Source organism: Sapajus apella, unplaced genomic scaffold, assembly GCF_009761245.1.
Source record: "Sapajus apella isolate SASKATOON/1434 unplaced genomic scaffold, GSC_monkey_1.0 scaffold21, whole genome shotgun sequence".
NCBI classification, from domain to species: Eukaryota; Metazoa; Chordata; class Mammalia; order Primates; family Cebidae; genus Sapajus; species Sapajus apella.
Window position 1 is genome coordinate 18918364 of NW_022436961.1, and position 18070 is coordinate 18936433.

The following is an 18070-nucleotide window of genomic DNA, read 5'->3' on the forward strand; positions in this document are numbered from 1 at the left end:
TGCTTTTGTATTTTACTTAATAATATATTAAGAATATTTACCTATTAAAATACTTTAGAGATTTATATTTTCAGTAATTTAGTGGAAGTGAATCTATTTCTCAAAATTTATTTAGGATTCCTATTCATAGTGTAGGAATTCCTGAGCTGTGTACTTTTCTACAACCTTAAACAATGCTGTCATGAACACCATTTTAAATATATTTATATACTGATACAAGTACTTTTACAGAAACTTCCCAGAAGGTGGATTTGATCAAAGAGACTAAAAAGTAAACAGCATTTTGTTCAAACATTGCCATACTCCTTGCCAAATATATGCTACCTTTTTTTTTTCCCTCTTACTGAGTATCAGTATCCACTTTTTGCAGCTAACTACTGGGTACCATTACAGTAATATATTTAAGTTTGCACAGTAAGAGTAGGTACATAGCAAATTATTATCATTTAACTTGTTTTTCAAATTATAATGAGGTTAAAATATCTAGTCACTAAAATTTTGACAATATTTATTAATTTTTCTTTTAGATCCTTTGCTTGTTTTTCTCTTTTGGTGTTTGGCTTTCTCTTTGTGATGAACCAAATCTTCTCATCTATTCTGGTAATATTTTATGTCTCTCTGTTCAACGTTTTATCTCATTTTTGTCTTCATTGTATGCTTTATTATTTTATTAAGTACTTCTGTATTCTAAAATGGATAGATACTCATTTCCCATTTGCACATGGAAATAGGCCTGTGGTATATTTTTCTTTGATCCAGACGTAAAGTGAAAATTATATTCTTTTGAACTGGACTGAACTAGACAAGTAGAGGTGAGAGGTTTAAGGTGGTCAGGGTGTAAGACCTTTGACAATAAATGAATGTGCATCTAGGTTTGTCCTTCAATGCCACTGTACTTAAACAGAGAGGTTTATCAGCTTTCATTGTTCTAACTGTGCAATCTCCCAACCAAAACCTTATTCTAGACTAGGATTTCTCTATTCGCACCTCCTCCTTCTCTGACTATTTGACATTTTCTGTACAATACCATCATTATAATAAAGGTGAAATAGCGAGCATGGATGTTTGGAGGCACAGCACCATGATAAATATACTTGACTTAATTTAGGTGGCTAAAAATTGCTGCAAGTATGACAGGTAGTTCCAGACATTCCGCAAAAGGAGTTAAGGGACCAGAAAGTGATTTTGCTCCCTAGAAACTAGGAATTACTCAAGTTTTTCATACATAAAAGCTGAGGCTACCTTCTTTTGCCCTTCCTTGAAAACCACATATCGTGCTTACATTTGTCAAATTTCACTGGAAATTATTTTTACTGGGACGAGGAAAAGTGTATTTAATTTTAAAAAATCCTATAGAGCATCCATGCCGACCCTCCACCCACTGCCACCAGTGACCTTCCTAGAAACAGGCATTTAATTTTGCAGCCAAACAGTCCTTTTCACCTCTGTCAAAGGAGATGGTAAGTGGCACCCCATCTTTCATTTGGTGCCAATGTTCTTCCTTTTTTTTTTTTTTTCAAATTAGTGTTTGGTGTGTCCTTGATAAATGTTATGCTGGTATCACTTATAAGCCATTTCTTCAAACATCATTTACAAATTCAGGCATTAATTCTGCATTGGGCTAAATATTCAAAAGCCAAATAAAATTATTCAAGCAAAGGGGAAGAGAGTCCCAATGTTGTTTTTCAGTGTACACAGGAGTACACACACATATTCACTTACTCTCTCTCTCTCTCTGGTACTGACCTAGTTTCTAAGTCTCTGTGAGTGACTATTGTTTTTAAAGATATATATATAGTTCTGAAAGTTTCACCAGTCCCTCGTATTTCCTTTTCTCATGCTGAAATTCCCTCCAAAACATGAGTGTAATCTATCGAAATTCAAACAGCTCACTGATCACCAGATTTTGATTGTTTTATTAATTACCACTTCAAAGAGGTTCAAAATTTCTGCCACCTTCCAAATGGCTTCCAATTTGCTTTCGATTCCTCACATATGTGGGTTCAAAAGCATTCCACGGTTGGCCAGGGGCAGTAGCTCATACTGGTAATCCCAGCACTTTGGGAGGCCAAGATGGGTGGATCACCTGAGGACAGGAGTTCAAGACCAGCCTGGTCAACATGGTACAAACCCTGTCTCTACTAAAAATACAAAAATTATCTGGGTGTGGTGGGACACGCCTGTGATCCCAGCTACACAGGAGGTTGAGGCACAAGAATCACTTGAACCCAGGAGGCGGAGGTTGCATGGAGCCAAGATCATGCCATTACACTCTAGCCTGGGAAACAGAGTGAGACTCTATCTCAAAACAAACAAACAAAAATATTCCAAGGTCTCTGCAGGATTTGATGCATTGACAGAATCCAATGTATCCTTCTTTTTTCCATGTCATCCGCCTTCCTTCTTTCCTCACCTCATCTCAGCTCTCCTCTGACTCTATTTCTACATAAAATGGTAATTCTTCTCCACTCTTCTTTCCCTCCAACTCAATAAATGTCTATCCTGATAACCAGCATTTCAGCTTCCTCTCTTTCTTGTATTCTTCAAACCTATGAACAGTTTCTTCTTTGTACACTTTCTCTAATCTTCCTATGGCCCGTCTTTGACATCCCAATACCCTTTGATATGCTTAGATACTTATTAGCAATGTAGGAAACACTGATAGATTTTAGAAGTGACATGGAATAGAAGAAACAGAGTATCAAGGTGTTGGGATGAGGTTGAGCAACAGAATCTCCATACAGAGACAGTAATATCATTTGTTTTGACCCCTTAAGGTGAGGAGCATGTACAAGTTCAAAAGTTCTGAGTGTTTTAAACTTACAAATAAAAAAATACATAATTTATTAACCTGTTTATTCTCTAATCAATAATTTAGTTGGTTTTGATCTGATGTTACAACTTCAGAGATTTATCTTTGCTCTATAAGTAACGTCCACTTAAAAAAATCACTACTGTGTAATAACGTATTTGTATTATAATATTGTACTTATGCAGAAAACAACCTCATTAAGTAGGAATTGGTCTATTCAATAAAATTTACTTGAAAGATGACAGCATTGCTTAACTAATAATAAAAATTTTATAGACCACATTAATTATAATCTTGGGTCTTAGGTATTTTTAATATAAAAGTTATTTTTCCATGTGCATAGCAAAGTTGTAGTCAAATATTTATTTTTCATGGAAAGAAACAAATTATTCAACAAAAAGGATATACAATTTTGGAATAAGCTATTTGCTTCTTAACTCCTTTCACATCAATACAAAATAATCCAGATCATAACCAGGGCTGGCCACAAACTGGTCTGGAGCAGAGATCAGAAAATTATGGTCCATGGGCTAAATTCAGTTCATAGTCTGTTTTGCAAAGAAACATTTGTTGTATCACAGCTCTGCTCACACATCCATGTATTTTCTGCACCTGCTTTTGCACTACAATGGCAGCAATGAGTAGTGACAACAGAGTCCATATGATCCTAAAAGCCTAAAATGTTTCCATCTGGCCTTTTACAATGAAACTCTGCCAACAGTTGGTTTAGAGTGGTGTTGCAATAATGAAAGGGATATCAGATGATTCTACAGACTGATTGTGATGGTGCTTTTTTCGCGGGCTTCTTGCTGTTTATTTAATATCAAACCTTGCATAGAAATAGAAAACTTAATGTGTATTTGATCTTATGATGATAATGAATATACATTATTATCCTATGATGACTCCATGATGATAATATGTACACAATCAAAATTTAATTCTTCATAGTTATTTATACACATAACATCATATATATACCTGTTGGGAGTGGCAAAATAAATTATTTTAAAATTTAGATGGTTTTAGGATATTCACATAAAATAAAAGGTTTCCACTCCTTTGATGATGAAGAAATACTGGGTGTGTTGCAAAATTCACAAGTATGGAGTGTTCACTTCTCAAGATCTGCTAAGATAATCTAAAAATTACGATTGGTTTAGGCAGTCTAATAAGACACTTTAACAGTATTTATAGAATATATAAAGGGAGTCTATATTCAAAGGGAAAAAAACTCCCCCTTTTTCTAAGAGTTTGGAAAAGGAAATCCATTTCAAATCCTTTGATACTCATTCAAAATCTTTTGATAAGTTCACCAAAGAAATCAGGGTAAACAGGATGATAAAACAGGGTTTGCAACTTTTGCTTTCCTTACTGCCTAAGGAGAAGAGATCTGGATGGATTCAATTTCAGCATATGAACTTGTAGTACAAAAACTCTTACCTCTTGTTGCTTAAAGGTACTCTCTTGCATTTTTCCATTCAGCTTTTCTATGTTGAACTGCAAATCAAGCAATGTGGTATTCAAACTTATTAAGGAATTGGAGATTTCATCTATTGCATTCTCATGTCCCTGGACTGAGGAAAACAAGGTACGTAGCTGGAGAAGAACGTCATTAAATCTTTGATCAACTATCAGGCTGAAATTTTGGAAATGCTCTGATTCTACGAGGTTCGCTTCTACGTCTGAAATATGTTGGATTCTCCTCTCCATGTTGCTCATGTGTTCCACAAAGAGTTCTTGAAATCTCATTTCCTCTTCACTGTCATTTCCTTTTCCCGTAAGATTTTGTGTTATATCATTTACATTAGTTGAACCAACTGAGCAATTCTTCGTTTCCCACTTTAGGAGCTGAGCTGTATATTTAAGTAAAAATAAACCAGTCATGGCCTGATACTTAAACGCATACACTATCTCATCCCATATTGTTCCATTCTGTTCATTTTATTCTATTCCATTCCATTCCAACATTTTAGTATTTGTTTTAAATCTACGACATGTGAACTACAATAAGTATTTTGCTGAGAAGCATACATTCTCCCTTTCCTATTTTACGTTAAGATTTATTACAGAGTTACATCATGCTTTCTGAATTGCTGCTTATCTGAATCTTCTTGGCCACCGATTTTGGCTTTTCCAAATCAAACAAATTCTATAGATGATGAAAGGCAATGTATCTATGAAACTGTGGTTAGAACATAACAGACTAATGCTTACTACAGTTTCTAAAGTAAGCATGTTGAATATATTAACGATGCTGCTGATGATCACGATGACCACAAAAACAACGTGTGGTAAAATAGTGATGTCATGCACAGCATGGATAAATTGTTGGTTTATCTTCTTCATTCTTTCACTTAAGCTACCAGAGAAATGTCACTTTCACTTAACACAGACCTAATTCACAGTAGGAGGAGCAGGAAATTGGGCAGATACATTTTTTCTCTTTAAAAAGGTACTATTTTTATAGGACTCCTTTTAACTATTGTAAAATACATATTTACAGCAGAAAATTTAGAAAAGGAAAAATAATTTACCATGAATCTCACTGTCCTAGCTTAAACTACAACATTTTGGTGTATGTGTCTCAACCCTGGTTCTGCTTCTATTATCATATTATCATCTTACAATATAACATTTGTATACAATCTGGAAACCACTTCTTAATTTAATGTTCTATCATAAGTACTTTTTCATATTACTAATGTTTAATACTGTTCTATGAAAGTAATTTAATAAATTCCATTGTATTCTATGTATAGATCTGTCAGATTTATTTAAAAAACAACTGCATTTAGTTTGCCTCTGTTTTCAGTAATATAGTCAATGTTTGGATGAACAATCTTGTGATTAATTATTTCCCAAAGGAAAAAAATTATATTTCAAAATAGTATTTTAGGAACATACTGAGCTGCTGACAGATATCCCTAAATGGGCATATGTTCTCTAAACAAGCTAATTATCATTCTGAAATAATTTAGAGTAATATGTTTTATAGTTTAAAAAAATTAAAAGGCATAAACATTAACTTTTTATACAAAAATAATGCATAATTATAGACAATGAGGAAAACGTTAAACACAATCATCATTCAGTGATGGCTAAGATTTTTTTCTGTAACTCTACGTACCTATTTATACCTTTTATCAACATTTATATTAGTCACATTCATATTAGATTGATGTAAAAGATTTTCCACATTTGACAATTATGGAACACTAAAAAGAATAATTTCATATGGCTCAAAAATATATGCAGCTCCACCTATCAATTTTCTTAGTAAAAATGATAAGGTGACAGTGCCAGTTTTTTAAATTTTTGAGGATTAAACAACATATGAAAAACTTTTAGTTCTACCCTAACTTAAGGATTCTGTTCCATAAATGAAAGCTTGGTGTTTTCATAGGATCTAGCTCCCTGATTCTAGAATCTTCCTACACTCCTCCATTACCAACTAGGTTACTCTGGGCAAGTTACCCAGCCCTCTCTTGGCTTTGGTTTTCTCAATTTGTAAAAGTAACAATGACCTCAATAGTGGTGCTGAGCACAAAAGAAATAGGCATATCTATTCTTCTAAACAGCCTTATATGTGAGAGATATTATCTCAGTTATAGAGTCCACTGTATTTTTTATCTTTACTTAAAGAGGCTGTTTGATGAGGGTTACTACTGTAGCTATCATTACATTAGGAATGTTAAATATGTAATTAAACTACAATTCTAATTAAATACATAATTAAATTCTAATTTCAAAAAATGCATGATACCGTATTTTTCCTGGTTGTATTAATTTAATATTAGCTAATTTGATATAGCAAAATATGTGTGACAATATTTTCATGTGATCTATAATAGAGATTGTATATTATTCTATATTTTTTAATTTATCAATAACTTGGACATACAAGTATATTTAACTGCATCTCATCACATTATATTCACTGTGGGGAGCAAGTATGGGGTTGACAGCCTCATCCATGCATTCATTAATTCTATAGTTTATTTATTACATACTTACTATGTGTAAGGCATTGTTTGAGTAACTCTGGGGATAAAAGAACAGTTGGGAATGAACTTTGACAACAATCAGAAGTCAAAATAAACAATTTTAACAAAATTACTTCAAAATTTTCTTCTAACATCTAGAAACGGAAATACCATTTGAACCAGCAATCCCATTACTGGGTACATACCCAAAGCATTATAAATCATTCTATTATAAAGATACATGCACACATATGTTCATTGTGGCAGTGTTTACTAGAGCAAAGGCTTGGAACCAACCCAAATACCCATCGATAGTGGACTGGATAAAGAAAATGTGGCACATATACGCCATGGAATATTATGCAGCCTTAAAAAAGGATGAGGTCATGTCCTTTGCAGGGAAATGGATGAATCTGGAAACCATAATTCTCAGCAAACTGACATAAGAACAGAAAACCAAACACCACACGTTCTCACTCATAAGTGGGTACTAAACAATGAGAACACATGAACACGGGGAGGGGAACATCACACACTGGGGTCTTTTGGGGGTTGGGGAGATTGGGGAGGGATAATATTAGAAGAAATACCTGATGTAGGTGACAGGGGGATGGAGGCAGCAAACCACCATGACATCTGTATACCTATGTAACAATCCTGCAAGATCTGCAGATGTACCCCAGAACTTAAAGTATAATAACAAAAAAAAATTCCTCTAACATTGTCCTTGTTTGATTATTATTTCCTTTGAAATAGCAGTTAAGAATTTGGATTCTAGAACAGAACTGCCTGGGTTAGCAATTCAGGCGCTGCCCTTTATCAACTATGGCATCGAACAAATTACTTAATCTGTCATTGCTTCTATTTTACCATCTGTATAAATGGGATACTAATAGTCAGTGTCCAGATAATTAAATGAACTCTATGTAAAATACTTAGACCACTTACTGGCACATAATAAGTACTTGATAAGTTTTAGGTTTTTGCTATTATTAATATTTGGATTCAATATGTGTGATTCAAGTACCTATATGCCCAATGCTGATTAACTATGGGGAAGTAGAATTGTGATGAAAAACTTTTTCTGGAGTTGGATGTTCCCATGAGCACAGTCATCTCTGTGCTTTATTTTACTACGCACATGGCTCTGATTGCTCAACCATATAATTTTACTTTCACTGGAAATAAATTTTATATCAGTAAAGCAAATATTTTTCACAATATGGAAAGGGAAGACCCAATTTGACTAAAGTCATGTGACCAACTATTTTTAATTTTGACAACGGGTTAAACATGAGTTGACAGTAAATGCTACATTTTGTCTATAGATCTAAAAACACAAATTGCCTGTTTCATCCAACCCTGAGTGAAAACTAATTTTCCTTCAGAATGTTAACTTTTTATCATATATCTAGGTAAAGAATGCTAGGGTTTATATTTTCAAAAGTTCACTTATTTTTATTGGAGAGATGGCATTTAGTGACTTTTCTATTCCACATATGAAAGGAGACAGACTATTTTAAAACCCTAAGGACAGGGTTATATCTGATTCTAAAGATCATATCTGCTCTTTCATGCTGGAATTATCTTTTTCCACCCCAATGTATATTGTTTTCAGCTAAAGAATTTTTACTGTTTCAGTAACAATTATACATATATATACATATATATATACTATTGTTATAAATACACATATATGTATATATATAAATTTTAGATTTTATCTTATTGTTCTGACACAATATTATGTGGTTACACTCTGATAGTGTTTCAGCAGCTTCTTTAAGAAAAGGTAGTAAATGGAATAAACCTAATAATTAAGAAAATAGCTCTCAATATATAATTCACTTCATATTTAGAGTTTTATGTACAATATTCTATTTTACCCATCAATTCATATTTTCCAAACTTCTATCATTTTAGGGATATATTTTGTCTACATTTGTAATTTTTATGCTAAGTAGAGATACATATTGCCTTTTAGTTTCTTTTTGAAAATATACTGATCTACAAACTTAACGAAAGTTGTAAGTAGATTGTCAATTGTTTATTGTTAATACATGATAAACACAGCAAGGTCTTTTCCAAATTTTGGTGAACCTGATACTGATGTGAACTTACACAATTGGAACATTCTTAGCGTCTCATCAATTTTAGTATGTACCTATTGTAGTTTTAGTAAACAAACTACTTCAGATCGACCATTGTCAACTTCAGAACAACTGTGTGAACTGGTAGTATTTTCTAATAGCTCAGGGACTTTGAACTTGGTTAGAACCTTGAATTCTTTTCCGACTCCTGCTTGTGCTCTCCATGAGCCTATGAGAAGCAGTAGTCCCTGGTGTTGGTTCTGCAGGCAGTGGTTTGTATAAAATTCATGAAATATACCCAAATTCTAATTGGTTTATGGCTAACAACCCCAACAATGAAGCATCCTTTAGTTATGCCTTTCAAATTATAGATAAGCATAAACATAAACAAACATATAGATAACCTTGATTTACTAGATAATTGTTTAATGCCAAACATGTCAGCTCCTTTTACTCAGACAGCAGTAGTTTGGTTGGTTGGTTTGGTTGTTATGGTTGGATTTTTGTTTTAGTTTATTGTTAATGGCCAAAAAGAAGTTAACTGTTACCTGTGGAAAATATTTTCCTGTGGTGACTTTGTTTTTTGTTTTGTTTTTTATTGTTGTATGTTGTTTTATAAAAACTTAATTGAACTGGAAGACAACAGACCCGAGGATAGGGTTCGGAAGTCTGGGATGGGAACTCTAGCTCCAACACTGAGCTGTCTCAATTTTCTTATGTGGATAATGAGAATAATTATAGCATCTGTATGGAGGGTAAATTTAAGGGTGTATTATTGCTTTTATTATTTCTTTCTTAGTGGAATTTTCACTGTGTCTTGGAATACTTCCTTAAAATGCTCTTTGGCAGAGGAAGTTTGGCCTGGCATCTAGGAACATTTTTTGTTGTTGTTGTTAAGCTGCTTAGTATGCACATAAAAATGTATCTTATTCCCAGGCTATCTCTTGTTAGAGAATACGGGCAGACATTTTATCAGCCACATAGAGAAGAGGAGAGCTACAAGGCACATAAATTCAAATACTAATAAAAATACATCAAATCCATCCAAAATTCTCCTAGGGGAATGAAATTTACATATGTGCTTAAAGTGTATACAAGCTGCTCACCCTCATAGAAAAAGTCAAATCTATCCCTGGTTCAAGTCAGACTCTCCAAAAATATACATACCTCAAGAACATCATTTTGAGCCGAAGTAACATGTTCTATTATTTTTTCTTTGAGAGGATGCTATCAGGTTATTTTTAGAGATATTTTAAGTAATATCCCTATGAAAAGTGTGGTCATATAAACTAAATTTTGCTAAGCTGTAGGCCACTATTCTACAAGGTCTCCTCTCTTTGAAGACTAAGAGAAATATTTTGTCTGCTCTCAGTACTAAAAATTTAAGAGCTTCTCCTGGACAACAGTCTTGTTTTTAATATTATAGCCATTATTAATATAAATGATCACGTAATTTCTTTACATTGGCAAAGTGAATACTTTTGAAATTTGTCACCCACATTAGGAGCGGACTCTAGAGGATAATATATTTTTTAAAGAGTTTAATCCTTTTCATTTTACTTTTACAAATCTATATTTTTATCTTGCACTTACTTTTTCTGTTTCCTTTTTACTAATTTTAAAACTTTTTCTACTTAACTTTGCACAATCTGTTTTTTAATTTAATAAATTTGTAGGACACTTTGTAATACAGTATTTTCTTTATAAATGTACCATATACAAAAGACCGAAAGCTTCTTTTTTGCTTTGGCAGAGTAACTCACAAGATGAGTTGCTAAATTTAAGAACTCTGGATTACATTACCTGCCACTATTCCAATGAGAGGAATGAGAACTGCAAACACAAGAAGATAAAGGGCAATCAGTGCAGCTTTGAAGGACTTCAGTTTCTCTTGAAGGGAAGCACTGTTTTTAGGATCTAATAAAACACAAAACCCAGCCTATTGTTAGAAAATGTTATCTTGTTCCATAATTAAAACAGTTGTAACTCCAATTATACTGTTACTACCAAGCCTACTGAAATACAAAAGAGGGAAAATTGGTCCACATTTATCCAATAGAAAGCAAAGGGACAGTCACAGGAAAGGCCAATCCAGGTATCTATCGTTGTAGACACTTGAATGACTTATCCACTAACTAAACTTCCACAACAAAGTTACCATGATCTACAAGTTGTGCTTGTCTGATTTTTTGTAATTAGTTAAGAAATTTTAATATCGATACTTACATATGCAAACATAAATTTTATCCATTTACTCATCGTTCACATGGGAACATATTCTGGGTGACAATAAAATTTTCTAAAGTAACTATATAATTTTTTAATATTTTAAAATCAGATAGGGCAAATATTTATTTTCAATGACTACGATGTTAAAATAATTTTCTTAATAGTTTTGTATTTGGATATCTCTTATGATTTCAATACAATGTAAACAATATTTAAGAAGAATTAAACAAAGTGATACACATTTTGACTGAACTTTAGAATGGATCAATGATGCCCACACTCTCTATGTTTCAGAACATATTTTAATAATAGTAATCTTTTATTCATATGCATTTATACAGAACTGTGATTTGTATAATGGGATGATAATTGTAACTGTAGTAGAGATGAATCAATGTTGAGGGAAACAGTAGATGACGAAGACCTTTCTCTGATTAGGTGAATACAACAGTCATTAAAAATTTCTTTTCTATGGTCATTGCTTTTATCGATCAATTAAGAAGAAGTAAATTTTGCTTTCAGGTTGCAAATTCTTAAATTAAAAACAAAGGTTAGACATCATTCAATAATATTCTATAAGGGATTGAAAGGAAAAGAGAGAAAAATTCTTAAAAGCAAAGAATTGTAATCCCAGCACTTTGGGAGGCTGAGTGGGGAGAATGGTTTGAGCCAGGTGTTTGAGACCAGCCTGAGTAACACGGAGAAACCCTGTCTCTACAAAGAATACAAAATTAGCCAGGCGTGGTGGCATGTGCCTGTAACCCAAGCTACTCAGGAGGCTGAGGTGGGAAAACTGCTTGAGCCTGGAGGTCAAGGCTGCAATGGGCTATGACTGCACCACTGCACTCCAGCCTAAGTGACAAGGTGAGACCCTGTCTCAAAAGTAAAAAAAAAAAAAAAAAGAAAGAAAGAAAGAAAAAGAGAGAAAGGAAAGGAAAGAAATATTTAAGGAAAAAAGGAAAAGAACTCATAATAGAAACAAGTTGAGATATATTCCACCTGCCAGGTTGACTAAGCCTGAAAAGTAGCAGTCACCTTCTTCATCTCTAATTTATAATCGCAAATATGAATTCTATCTTTAAATAGCTCTCAAAAATATTGGTTGCTTTTTCTCTTCTCCCAATGTCTCTCTTCTCCTTCCTCAAACTCTCATCATTTCTGTCTGTAACAGCCCTCACTATTATTTGTTTTTATATGTGCCTCACTTCTGCCACATCCTCCCATCGACCGTTTACACAGAGCACAAGATCCACTGTGCCCTGGAGTTGCAATCTATATTTCAAGTTTGCTGTGTAACAGCTTCTATGTGATCCTTTAACTTTGTACATGCTGCTTCTTCAAATTGAAATGTCTTCTCTGTCTTTTCTGCCTCCACCCATCCCCTTAGTGATATGTATTTATGCTTAGAGGTTTACTACAATTATAAGTAATTCTGTCACGACAACTTAAATGCTCCTGTTCAGATACAGCTGAGTATTGCTACTGTTGAGCTGTTGTAACCTTGCAAATGTGTTTCACCACTGGTATATGGATTGAATGGTGTGCCCTCAAAAGATATGTTGAAGTTTTAACTATAGGTACCTGTGAAACTGAGTTTATTTGGAAATAGGGTCTTTGGAGGTATAATCAAGTTAAAATGAAGTTATATTTGAGTAGGGTGAACCCCAATCTAATTACTGATGACTTTATAAGAAAAGAACAAACAGCTACACAGAGAAGAAAAAAACATATAAAGAAGGAGGGAGAGATGAGAGTGTGAGGTACAAAGGGAAGGAACACTAAGGATTGCCAGGAGCCACTAGAACTAGGAGGAGGCATGGAAGATTCTTCCCTAGAGCCTTCAAAAGGGCACATGGCCTTCCCGACACCCGCATTTCAGTGTCTCAATCTCAGAACTGTGAGAGAATACATTTCTGTTGTTTTAAGTCTCCTAATTTGTGACTATTTACTACAACTCTAGAAAACTAATACAGGCACCTACCACCTGTGATTTTCAAATATTAGTTCATGGGTCATATTTAGCTTGGATCATATTTATCTCCAGGACCTAGTATTGTAGCTAGGAAGTCAGAGGGCTCAACTGATATTGTAGATTAATTTAATTTCATATGATAATTATCCCTTACTTTAATATAAGCTTATTTTTATTTCACCTCGAGAATATCCCTATTTGTCAAATATGTCTTACTTTAACATCCATATACACTTAAGGTAAGTATTAAGGCTATAATTTTATAGACTGTCAATAACTCTAAGAACAACCTCCATGAGCAGCCCATCGCCTTCTACTTACTGGGAGGAAGCAAAGCTGTCATTGAGTGAGCGTCAAATTTCACAGACTCAGAGCAGCTATCAGTGTCCTCCTGTTGATCACGAAAGCCATCCCACTGCTCCATACTTCTATGAAACAAATGGAAAAACATATTAATTCCACATGAAGTGGTCAGGGCTCTTTTGCATAATGTTTCAAATTGAAATTTCAGTTTGAAATTGAATCTTTATTCTGTGACACAATCTATAATAAATAAAACTTAATTTTAGCAAAAAGCCCCCCATAATTAAATGTGTATATCTGTCATATACAGCAATGTATTAAACTTACTCGTAAGTTTTAACTTCCATGTGAAAAGACAGATTTACGTGGATCCCTCTCATGTATATTTCTATACACAAATGTGTATCTCTATTTGCAGATGTGTGTTTTTTGAGTGTGGGGAAAGAGGTAGCTCTTCTTTCTTAGTTGAAAACTTTTTTACAGGTGACAGAAAATAACTTGTACAATGATTTTATCAGTAATTTAATAAAGCAAAAGAAAGGAAAAAAGATGGGTCTGAACCTGAATAATCCGATTTGGCTTCTTACAAAAGTCCATTTTTCCAGAAATTATTTTATTTGCCTCCACCTGAGAAAAGAGGATACGGGCCCTATGCCTACCTTTCTCCATCCTCTTCCTTCTCAGTGGTCAAATCTATTGGAAAGGTTTCATAAAAAGAGACTGATTAGCCTCACCCCCCAGAGTTTCTGATATTTGGGGGGGGGTCTCAAGGACTTGCAATTCCAACAAATTCTCAAGAGGTGATGTAGTTGGTCTGAGGACCACATTTTAAGAACCTTTTTCATAAAAAGAAATTATATGCCTTCTTAAGTTGGACACAGTTCAGTTCATCTGACTGATAAATTTAGCACAAAGCCAACATCTTCTGATCATTTCTTATTTTCTTGAACGGTGAGTAATGCATTTAGCACAGCACAGTTCTAACTGAGTACACTGGCAGCTTCAGGACAGCAAACTCAAATCCAGCCCAGGAAATGAGGGCCAATCATTCAGATGCAAATGTTCCTCCCACTGTGGGGAGAGGCAGTGACATGGAAGGATATGACTCAACTCCTATCAATATAGTTTGAACCTATCACTAAGGAGATTCTTTACATGGCAGTTTGCAATAACAATCTTTGCATATTCCTCCTCTCTGAGAGTTAGTTTTCATGAATCCTACGTTGTTCTGACAAAGGACTGTGTTCTTTAATGGATTTGACCGCTGCGGAGAAAGGGAATGAAGGGAAGTAGGCATAGAACCCAAATTTTCTCTTTTCTCAGGTAGAAGCAAAGTAAAATAACTAAACAATTATCTGGGAAAATGAACTATTATAAGAAGTCAAATTAGATTATTTAGATTCACACTCTTCTCTATTTCCTCCTATTAAATTTACTCTATTAGATTTAAACTGTAGTTTTACTCACCAAGCAAACCAAATCAACAAAAAACCAAAATGTTAACAAAAGGAAACCTGGCTGGGCATAGTGTCTTATACCTGTAATCCTAGCACTCAGGGAGGCCAAGGCAGGCGGACTGCCTGAGCTCCAGAGTCAGAGACCAGCCAGGGCAACACAGTGAAACCCCATCTATACTAAAACATAAAAAATTGGCCAGGCATGGCAACAGGTGCCTGTAATCCCAGCTACTTGGGAGCTGAAGCAGGAGAATTGTTTGAACATGGGAGGTGGAGGTCGCAGTGAGCCAAGATCCTGCCACTGTACTCCAGCCTGAGTGACAGAAGGAGACTCCATCTCAAAAAACAAAACAAAACAAAAAAAAAACCTGAAATGTGACAATAAAACTTAGCAGAATTCACTTTAAAACTATAGTTGAATGATTTATAATCCTTTGGATATACACCCAATAATGGGATTGCTGGGTCAAATGGTATTTCTGGTTCTAAATCCTTGATGAATTGCCACACTGTCTTCCACAATGGTTGAACTAATTTACACCCCCACCAACAATGTAAAACTTTTCCTATTTCTCCACATCCTCTTCAGCATCTGTTGTTTCTTGACTTTTTAATGATTGCCATTCTTGGAACAAATCCAAATGGCCATCAGTGATAGACTGGATAAAGAAAATGGGGCACGTATACTCCATGAAATACTATGCAGCCATAAAACAGGATGAGTTCATGTCCTTTGCAGGGACATGGATGAAGCTGCAAACCATCATTTTTAGCAAACATAGGAAACAAAAAACAAACACTGCATGTTCTTACTCATAAGTGGGAGTTGAACAATAAGAACACATGGACACAGGAAGGGGAACATCAGACACTGGGGCCTGTCAGCAGGTGGGAGGCAAGGAGAGGGATAGCATTAGGAGAAACACCTAATATAGACGGCGGGTTGATTGGTGCACCAAACCACCACACATGTGTATACCTATATAACAGACCTACACATTTCTGCACATGTATCTCAGAACTTAAAGTTTAATTTTAAAAAAGTGAAAAATAAACCCTGTAGTTTAAGGCAATTGGAGCTTCGTAAAAATATTTCTTGACTTCGAACTCAGTTTGTAAAAGATGGATTCACAAAAATTGTGTTCATGTATACCTGGTATGTACAGACATGTGCCACTTAAGGACAAAGATATGCTCGGAGAGATGTACTGTTAGGCAATTTCATTGCTGTGTAAACATCACAGAGTACACTTACCTAAACCTAGATGGTCTAGCCTACTACACACCCAGGCTGTGTGGTCTAGCCTATTGCTCGTAGGCTAAAAACCTATACAGCATGTTACACTGTACTGAATCTTGCAGGTAACTGGAACGCAATGGTAAGTATCTGTGTTTCTATCATGTAGCAGTTCGGTCAGGGTGGTAGGAGAATTCATAAGGAAAGAAGCAGCCTCTGTGAAAGATCAGAAGGCTGTGTAAAGCTTCAGACAAGAATAAAGCTGAAGGCAGCTAATTCTCTTACTTTAAGGCTAAAGGCGAGGAGTACGTAACAAAGGAATGTAAAGAAATCTATCTAGGTATGTTTATTTATGTCATCCAAAGACGGACCTGTGATCATTCCCCCACAAGACTTCTCCATGCAAAGGAGGATGAAAATGTCAATTACCCATAGACTGTGTTAGCTGCAAGCCTTTGACATTATACCAGCCCTGAGTAAATACATGTGGGTCCAGCTTATTGGGTCTGCTCTCTCCAGCAGTCCCCTAGCAACTAGCATGAAAAATACCTGTGACTAAGTGCTCCTTTCATCCATCGCTCAGCCAGTCTGAGGACAGACTCAGCGCCAACCTATCTAAATATAGAGAAATGCAGTAAAAATAGGGTATAAAAAATAAAAAGTTGTACATCTGTACAGGGCAATTAGGATAAATGAAACTCGCAGAACTAGGAGTTTCTCTGGGTAAGTGAGTGAATGAGTGAGTGGTGAGTGAATGCGAGATACTGTAGACTTTATCAACATTGTACACTTAAGCTACACTAAATGTATAACAAAATTTCTTTAATAAATTAGCCCTAGTTTACAGTACCTTTTTTACTTTATAAACTTCTTTTAAAACCCATTTTGACTCTGTTGTAATAACACTTAGCTTAAACCATAAATTGTACAGCTGTACAAAAATATTTTCTTTCTAAACAGCTTTATCCTGTAAGTTTTTTTAACCTTTTAAAAAATGTCTCCTTCTTCAACTTTTTTGGTTCAAAACTAAGACACAAACACACACATTAGCTTAGGTCTACACAGGGTCAGGCTCATCAATGTCACTGTCTTTCCCTCCATATCTTCTCCCACTGAAAGGTCTTCAGAAGCAATAACAGGCATGGAGCTGTCATCTCCTATGATAACAATGCCTTCTTCCAGAATACCTCCTAGAGGACCTGTCTGAGGCTGTTTTACAGTGGAATCTTTTTATATAAGTAGGAGGAATACACACTAAAATAATGACTAAAAAGTATAATACGGCAAATACATAAACCACTAACATTTGTTACCAAGTATCACATACTTACATAATTGTATGTGCTATACTTGTAAATGACTGACAGAGCAGTAGGCTTGTTTACACCAGCATCACCACAAATATGTAAGTAATGCAATGTGCTACAACCTTAGGACAGCTACAATGTCAACAGGTGATAGAACTTTTCAACTCCATTATAATCTATGAGACCACCATTGTACATATGGTCCTGTGTTGACTGAAATATTATTACATAGTACATGTCTATAACTAGAAGTGGTTTCCTTTCAGGTTACCTACTGGACCCTTCTCCCTATGTTTCATTATGGATTTTATCCTCACATTTGAGATATTCTGGCTCCATTTTTACTGAAATGCAAAAGAGCCATCTCAGATTATTCTATTTACCAGATAAGAATGTTTATGAAAAAAGTTGAAACCTTTCTAATCTGATAAATATCTGTACACAGTGAATTCTGAAAGGGTAGGGACCATGTCTCTTTTTGTCCACATTATGTTGCTAGAGCCGAAAGCAACCTGGAACATGGAATATACTGAATATATATTTGTTGAATGAATGATCTGATTTTTTTTGTCAAATGATAGTTATATATTAGTTTTTGTTTTTGTTTTTTAAATAAGATAGATGCTTGGATAATAGTGAGATGAAAAATGTATGCTTCTTTTGGCACAGAAATTCTT

At 34.7% G+C, this 18070-nt stretch overlaps 1 protein-coding gene across 4 annotated transcripts in view; it reads right to left on the reverse strand.

Annotated features, from left to right (window-relative positions):
- Positions 1-18070, reverse strand: part of MSR1 (macrophage scavenger receptor 1) — a 95339-nt gene that overhangs the window by 65814 nt on the left and 11455 nt on the right. For all 4 annotated transcript variants that reach the window (XM_032288349.1, XM_032288347.1, XM_032288348.1 and 1 more), the window contains 3 exons: positions 13411-13517; positions 10692-10805; positions 4256-4668 (listed from right to left, as the gene is read on the reverse strand). In XM_032288349.1, the coding sequence (XP_032144240.1) occupies positions 4256-4668; positions 10692-10805; positions 13411-13513 (630 nt within the window). In that variant the 5' untranslated portion in view covers positions 13514-13517. The remainder of the gene's footprint in view (positions 1-4255; positions 4669-10691; positions 10806-13410; positions 13518-18070) is intronic.